This window comes from Arachis ipaensis, chromosome B04, assembly GCF_000816755.2.
Source record: "Arachis ipaensis cultivar K30076 chromosome B04, Araip1.1, whole genome shotgun sequence".
Taxonomy (NCBI): domain Eukaryota; kingdom Viridiplantae; phylum Streptophyta; class Magnoliopsida; order Fabales; family Fabaceae; genus Arachis; species Arachis ipaensis.
The window spans coordinates 17,146,287-17,154,667 of NC_029788.2; the positions used below are offsets into that span (position 1 = coordinate 17,146,287).

At 32.1% G+C, this 8,381-nt stretch overlaps 1 protein-coding gene across 2 annotated transcripts; it reads right to left on the reverse strand.

Annotated features, from left to right (window-relative positions):
* LOC107636175 (protein LATERAL ORGAN BOUNDARIES-like) lies at nucleotides 6,435-8,082 on the reverse strand. 2 transcript variants are annotated; one of them, XM_021120899.1, is made up of 2 exons: nucleotides 7,780-8,082; nucleotides 6,435-7,720 (listed from the first exon to the last, which is right to left on the reverse strand). In XM_021120899.1, exon 2 carries the CDS (start codon nucleotides 7,673-7,675, stop codon nucleotides 6,980-6,982), a length of 696 nt encoding a protein of 231 aa, XP_020976558.1. In that variant the 5' UTR covers nucleotides 7,676-7,720; nucleotides 7,780-8,082; the 3' UTR covers nucleotides 6,435-6,979. The 2 variants fall into 2 exon arrangements, with proteins under 2 accessions (XP_020976558.1, XP_020976559.1); XM_021120900.1 differs by having other exon boundaries at nucleotides 6,435-7,365; nucleotides 7,414-8,082.

Here is an 8,381-nt window from a genome sequence, read left to right on the forward strand (position 1 = left end):
ATCTTAATTATTATTTTCAATAAAAAGATGGGCTTATTATTTTTCTTATTAAGGTTGGAAGGGCAATTGTGGAAATTTGAAGCAGTGTGTTTGTTGGAATGTGATTTATTTCTCAAGTATTATTGCCCGGAGCATAGGGGTAGTACCAATTATATATGGGTATAGTTTTTTCATTTGTCATGATCGTAAAAAGTTGATTTTGGTAGGGTTGTGGTGATGGTTCAGCCCTCTCCCTTGGCCTTGGGCTTTGTGGCAATATAATGAATATGTAGCATACTCTCTGTTTTTAACCTAAATGACAAAGCAATATACAGAACCTACTATTCTTCATTTTTTCTTTCTTATACACAAGGACTCTATTTGAATATTATTTTTGAAATCAGAATATATAATAAATAATAGAGATAAAAAAATTTCATTTGGTTATTGACTTATATAGAAATAAAGATGTCAAATTTTTTAGTTCTAAAAACAAAATGTTCTTTATTTCTATATAAGGAGTGTTAGGGGGCAACAGATTTTATGATTTGTAGCCACTAATTAGTTATTATTAGTGTTTTTAATGATGTGAAATTACATCTAATAATGTAAAATTATTCACTTTTTTTTAATGATTAAATATTGATAAAATTTTAATAAAAATGTTGATCTCTTAAATTTTTTTATCCTGTATTTCTGTCTTAGATATAGAATCTAAATGCAACTAATGTATAGTGGCAATTGATCATGTATGTTAGATCCGCATCCCACTATATAAGTGGGTTTTTTTTTATTATGTTTAAAAAATTTATTCATATAATTTTAAATTTTAGATTTTTTTAATTTTTTATTATTGTTTAGTGTTTAGTGGAAAAAAATTAGACAATTAAATCAAAGTGAGTGAGTGTCCAAAGTACTTACTATATGAGAGACTCAGAGACTAAATTAGTTATCATATGTGAGAATCTATGTTTGAGAAAGACAAAGAAAGTGAGTGACCTTGTGTGAGATAGAGAAACCAAAAAGAGTAGTTACACAAAATAAATACCCAATTCTTTTTATATATTGATATAGATAATACAATTCATCCAATATTTAATGTATTGATCATCAGTAGTTTATTTTATGATTTATGTCATCTATTATATATTGATGAACCATATAAGTGAAATATATTTTGTAAGAAAAAATAAGATATATTATGAAAGTGTAGGCATACATTGACCAACAGGGAAAAAAAACATTGCAATATTTTATGTGAAAAAGTTGTACTGAATTAAGAGCATTAAAGGAATTAAATGTTGATTCTTATGTTGAATCATTCTTCAGTTTTTTAACTCACGATAATTTAATCTTTATCAATAAACAAAATCTTGAAAGAGAGAAAGAGAATAAGTAGTTTAAGCCTCAAGTTTTCAACAACGTGGAGTCTTTGAAAAAAATGTGAAAAGTTGCGACGCCTTGAAGAATAATATAGCTAGGTACATTCTTATGAAAAAATTACAGGTAAATAACTGCTAATTAGTTAATTTTAAATAAAATTTAATTAATAATAATTAATTTTATATTTTTTAAAAAATAAAATTTAAATAATTATCATGTTACTTGTATAATAAAAATCAATTATTTAATCAATTATTTACATAAGATATATATTAAAATATAAAATATATATTAAAAATAAATAAGATAAAAACTCATATTCAGTTAATTTTATATGAAGTTGATATTTAAAAATTATTAAATAATTTAATATATTTAATTAAATTATCATCTAATAATTATTATTTATCAACTTTATATAAAAATAACTATATATAAATTATTATAAAATAAATAATATATATTTATACACAAATATATAATAACTAACTCAATATTTTTTTTTATATGGATATAATCTTTTTGCTAAACGTTTAAGACTTGATATCTCCATGCTTCAAAAAGTCGTAAATATGTTGTGGGTGTGAAATGTGATTCATTAAAATTAGTAGTTCGTAAGGGTAGATTAAATCTTTTAAACTTTAATTTAAGCACTCCTTGCAATTAATAAACGAAAAACTAAAAAAGTAACTACTTGAACTTAGTTAGATAAATGTACTTATCATATATTTGTCCTTTGATAGTACGCACATAGTTTCAGTTAGAAACCGGATGCATTGCTTGAAAATTTTGCACAAAATAAGAAACTTCATCGACCATTATTAGGTGAATCTTGATGAGTACTATTCTACATGTGCCTACCTAGCGAAAGGACCATTAATTATTACGCTCTCATATAAAAAGATAAATCATAGCCTTTTCATTTTTTATTTAGTTTATANAAAAAATTAAAAATTATATTTTACTTTCTCAATTCAAAAAAAAATAAAAAAAATCCATTTCACAAAAATCTTTTTCATTATTATAATAGATCTTAAAAAAAGTTTGTATTTAATTGTTATTCAAATAAAATACTACGTCAACTTTTATAGTTAAACTGATATTGTTCACATACACAAATAAAAAGTTTTATTTATGCACTCTAAATTTTTTACATTGTAGATCAATCTGCATCTAAATTTCTCTCCAACCTCAACATCATTCCTAACGGCGGCGTCATTCACAGCAGCATCAAAACCACCAATTTGAGCTTTGTCATGTTCATTTAAAGGGTCATCAAATCTCCCAAAAGTATTTCCAACTCCACCATCATTTCCATCTTCAACGTCAAATTCAAAATGATCCTCGTGGTCTCCATCGTCTGCACTGTCATCAAATTTATCCTCCTCACTAGACGCTTCTGATTCACATTCAACCTCTACTTCTACGAAATCACTCTCATTGTACTCAGCTTCAGTTGGCACATAGTCCTTATCATTCGAACATATCTCAACACCGTTACCTTCCCTACAGCCATCAACAACATACACCGAGCAATGCTTAACAGTTTGCGACACTAATAACCTACCCATTCTCATGGCATCTCCATCACTCATCAATTCTCTGAGACCCGAGCTCAATTGACAGCCTGGTTCACAGTACCAGATCCTGACATTCCCTTTGTACCCTAACTTTTGCAACTCACTAACTATTTCTTGCAAACTCCATTCATCGAGCTCATAATGCATATCTTCCAACACCTTTCCCCCCAAATATTCTAGCCCATTCCCTAAATCATGAAACTTGTCACTATGGTGTATGTCTATGGTAAAATCTGAGTCCCCCATCCCTACAGGTATTAAAAACAGAAACATAATCCATTTAAAGCAACATCGGCACAGCCATAATAATCAACATTCAAGAATAAACAAAATTCATCATCCAATACCATAGTAGCTCCATTCAACCACATAATTTGAAAAAAAGGTTGAAACTTTTATAAGTTGAAACCATCAGCATACATTACACTTTCACAAATCTCCCATTGAAAGCAAAATCTATTTAATAAAAATAGAAGTAGAATCCATTTAAAGCACCAACATCATAGCAACAACATTCAAACAATGCCATATTTTTTTTTGAAAAAATTAACATAAATATCAACTTTTAACACTGAAAAATTAGGGTTTTTTCTTTGTCACTTACTTGCAGAAACTTCGACTGCAGAGAGATGGAGCAGAGGCGTGGTCGGAGGCTCGGCAACGTGCGGCACGGTGACTCCAGGCGAGGGCCTTCACCGCGACGAAAGGAAGACGCCTTGGCCGGACAAATCGTGAAGAAGACCTCAGAGAAGAACAACGAACAAGGGCCCAGCACAGAGAGAAGGCAACGGAGGGGACACCAGCAACCGTCTGTTGCAGTCGATGGCAGACACACACGCCGTCGACGGAGGCAGGAGACGGAGAACACAGGAGAAACTTAGGGGTTCTTTTTTTCTTAGGAATGAAATGTGAGGGGTTATTTGGATATTAGGAAAAAATTCAGATTACTTCATCAAGCCTCTACAGCTAATTTTCAAGAATATTCCTTTTTTATGAAAAATATTCTGTTATCTCAAACGGTACACTGACGACATGGATTTAATTGAAAAAAAAAAGGTACAGGGACCCAATTGAAAAGAAAAAAAGTATAGGGACCTAATTGAAAATTCGGTGAAACTATAGGGACCTGTAGAGTAATTAAACCAAAAAATATCCTGAAATGATGTAATCACTAATCAAGAGGAACAAAAAAAAAGAAAGTGATTTTAAATGAATCCCACTATAAACAAATAATTTGAATAAATATAAATATTACTATTTTAAAAAATAACTAGAATCTTAGAATCAGAGTATTTTTATTAGAAGCATAGTTCAGGGGAACCTAGGTATGTAAAAGTTACCATGAATTGGCGCTGCATCAACTTTAAATTATGAAGGTTTTTGTATAATTTCTTTTATTTTTAATCTTTATATCTATGTTATTTGAATATATGAACTTTCATCATTAACCATCAAAATTAGATTTTCACTTAATTTGACATAAGAAAAAGCAAAGATAGAGAGAAGTGGCATATACAAGCATTTATTTTTATATGTATAAAACTTCCATCGATATCTTTTTAAAATAAAACTTAAGAAATAAAGAAAGTATCAAATATTTAGATATTTATTACTGATGTCTTATCTTTTGTTTTATTTGTATCTCAAATATATATTTTTTTTATCGTTGTTATAGGCTCGACTCAAAATTAAGGAGAGAGAATTTAATTTGTGACTTATTCTCTTCAGTAATGTTATAAAAAATAAACAAAAATAAACAAAATATACATCACACTAAAATGGTATAGAAAATTACAGACTTTCGAATAAATAATAAGTAAAATTACATCACAAAACATAAATAAGTCTCTTTATGCTTGATGTTGAACACTCCAGTTATTGAGCACTCTAAATATTATATTTGTCTTACTTTAATTTTTTCCCAAATAATTTTACTATGTTAACCACTCATATCATTCTAATTTCATATACTTAACTCATTTATTCTGTTTTTATTACCATACATTTATATCTATGTGATCCACTTCACCCAATTATTATTGTTTGTTATAGTCACACTTTTTCATTCCTTTTTTGCCTTAAAACCATTGATCCCAATATTTTGCACCAAATACTTCATTGCATAAACTTTATTTAATTTCTTAGATTCCATTGCTCCCAATTCATACTTTTCTTTCCATTTAGCTACTTTACTATATCCTTGTTATCAATAAAGATCACAATATCCTCTTTTTTGGCCAATAATTCATCCAATAGAAATTGAACCACTAATTCCATATTTATAATAATAGTTTAACTCTCAGATTTTTTAACAAGATTCTCCTCCATAAAACACTTTATTATACCATGAAAATCTTCAATGTATCCACCAACAACAACATTATTATAGGTAGGAACTTATATTTTAGAGTAAAGTATTCTTTTTGTCCTCAACGTTTGGGGTAAATTCTATTTGTGTCCCTAACGTTTATATCGTCCTATTTGTATCCCTAACGTTTGTAAAAGTGATTCAATGTTATCCTGCCGTCAATTACACATCATGAGGGCTTTAGTTTGAGTTTTAAAAATCTCTTCTTCAAATTATAATACAAATGTCTGTGATAGAATCGATGATCTACTCCGAAAAATAGCTGATCAAAAGTTGAAAATAATTCCTACAACATTTACATAATTCACTTTTCTAGGGACATAATTGAATCTAAACACAAATAGTGGGTATAATATTAAAATCGAACACATCCAAGTGAGATCTAATTGAGAATGAATACATTTAAGTGAGAATAATTGAAAAATATAATCTGATTTGTTAGTATAATTGGTAGTAGGATAACATTGAATCACTTTTATAAACGTTAAAGATACAAATAGGACGATTTAAACGTTAGGGATACAAATAGAATTTACCCCAAAAGTTGGGGATAAAAACGATACTTTACTCTAAATTTAATTAATAGTATTAAATTAGGATGTAGTGTATTTTTATTTGATTAGTGGTTGTTCATGTTGTTTAAAATGGTCATTGTTTACCTAGCACTCATGAAAAATTAATGCCATACCTAACATGAATGAAAAAAAAAATAAAATCTTTGTTTATGTAGCATGCATGGCACACATGCATGTCAATTGTCAAGTAGATCATTAGATGGACAAGCTCAAAAACAGGGGAGCAAGTCAATGGCAAAATCCTTCAATTTAAGTCTATCACCAAAAGGAAAAAGAAAAGAAAACTATCATCTTATCATTTCCACCCTGCTATTTACAAACCCATATGCCATCAACCAAGAAAGTAATCTGTCAGAGCATTATTACTGATTATTCAGAATCCATGACCAGTAGGCAGCTTCCCTCAACTTCACGTTCTTTCCGCTGTTTATAATAATCTAAACCCAGAACTACCATCATTATGATTATCAATATAATAATCCTAAACCCGAAAATACATACTAACAATAATAAAAAAAAACATACTTAGAACGAAATATTCTTTGATCACCGGAAAAAGAGGGAAGAAAAACCATATATACAGTTGCAAAAATGAGCCAAGATCATCAAGAAGGGCCGACACTCTTACTGTCTTCACTCTCTGACAGTTGTTGTAGTTGCTGCTGCTCCTGTTGTTGTAATACTTGTAGTTCTAGTTGTTGTTAGTTGTAATAGTTGTAGTTCTAGTTGTTGTTGTTGCAATACTTGTAGTTGCTGTTGTTGTTGTAATACTTGTAGTTCTAGTTGCTGTTGTTGTTGTAGGGTTAAAGGTAGTGCTTGGTGCTCTGATGGGAGCAGCAACTGGCCCTCAAGAGGGTAGTGATGTTGAGTTGCAAGGATGTAATTTCCCCCTACTCCATGCTGTGGTGGTTGTTGCAATTGTGGATGATAACTTCCACCACTATCAAATGTCCCCAAACCCATACAAGGTGCCATCTCACCTCCTTGACCGCCTGAAGGTGCACCCATGTGGCCAAACACTCCACTTCCACTGACATTACCGCCGTAGGGTGCCGCAGTCGCAACAGGTTCAATCCCAGCAGCAGCATTGTGTCTTAGATACTCCTGTTGCTGTTCTCGGAATGCCACAGCAGCAGCAAGTTGTTGGGCCTCCAACAACTCTTGCAGCCATGGGTCCGGCTGCGGGACAGCACCACCACCACCCAATGACCTATTATGCTGCATAGCTGACTTAAAAAAAGGTTCATCATCTGGGCCGTTCGATAGGCCCAAATGGGCTGAAGACCGTTCGATAGGCCCAAATGGGCTGAAGAGTGTACAACATTTGGATCGTAGGATGGGTCTAAATGGGCTGAATACTGTACAACATTGGAGCCGCAGGGAGGGCCTAAATGGACGGGAGGTGAAGTCAGAGGCTTTTCCTGAGGGTTGAATGGACCTTGAATGGCTGGCGGGTTGATGTAGGCACTAAGTTCTCTCTTGGCGTTTTCGAGGACGGCACGTCTCTGGCGGAGGAGCTGCTGGAGGATGGAGACTTGGAAGGTGCAGCCATAGACCGGGTTGCGGAGGCGTGCCTTCGCCTGGAACGCAAGGGACTTCACCGCATCCTCGCGCTGGGATGGATGTAGCTCGTTGAGGATCTTGCCGACGTTGCTGGCGCCGAAGACGCGGTGGACGCATTCGAAGCGCTCTGGGTCGTTCGCTGGGAAGTACGGTGCGAAAATGCACTCCGGTGTGCACTTCCGACGAAGGAACTTGCATGCCGCGCATGATGTAGGCGTCGATGACATTCTTCTTTCTTTTTTATCCTTTTCTGCGTACTATTCAATTCGATTCTGTTACTATGATTATTTTGTTTCTTGAAATAAAGAATATGATTTGAAATTCAAATGACCTAAATTGATGAACAAAGTTATCGATCAAATCTCATAATTACACGAGTTTGTTGAGAATATCGTCAGGTTAAAACTTAAAAATGATAGTTTTTTACCATTAAAAGCTTAGCACCTCGAGGTGGTCGGAGGAGGCGCCGACGGCAAGGTGCAGGCAATGGGAAGGTTGGCGGGTGCGGCAGCAAACACGGAGACTCTGAGACTGAAAGCGTTACTGGGAGAGGGTGGTTGGAATTGCAACAATAAGAATTCAATCCCCCTGCACAGTGCACACCCTAGTCTTTTTCATAAGAATTCACTCAAGATTCAAGAATGATCTTCTCTTTTAAAGGTTTGAAATAAATAAAAATAAATATTCATTTCAGAATTTTAAATTTTATATTTGTTTTCTTGTAAATAAATCAGATCAGAAGTAATTTGATTTTTAAATGATTTTTACAATAATTATATTTAATATTTGAAATATTAAAATATTTTTATTTATAAATAAATATTCAATAAAAATTGTTTTTTAGAGTAATAGATTTGTAAAAAAATTCACTGATTTAAAAGTAATTTCAAATCAAAAATTAAATTCACATCTATTAATATATTATAATTATTT

Coding starts and splice junctions, on each gene's coding strand:
- LOC107636175 (XM_021120899.1), bottom strand. CDS start 7,675: ATGTCATCGACGCCTACATCATGCGCGGCATGCAAGTTCCTTCGTCGG.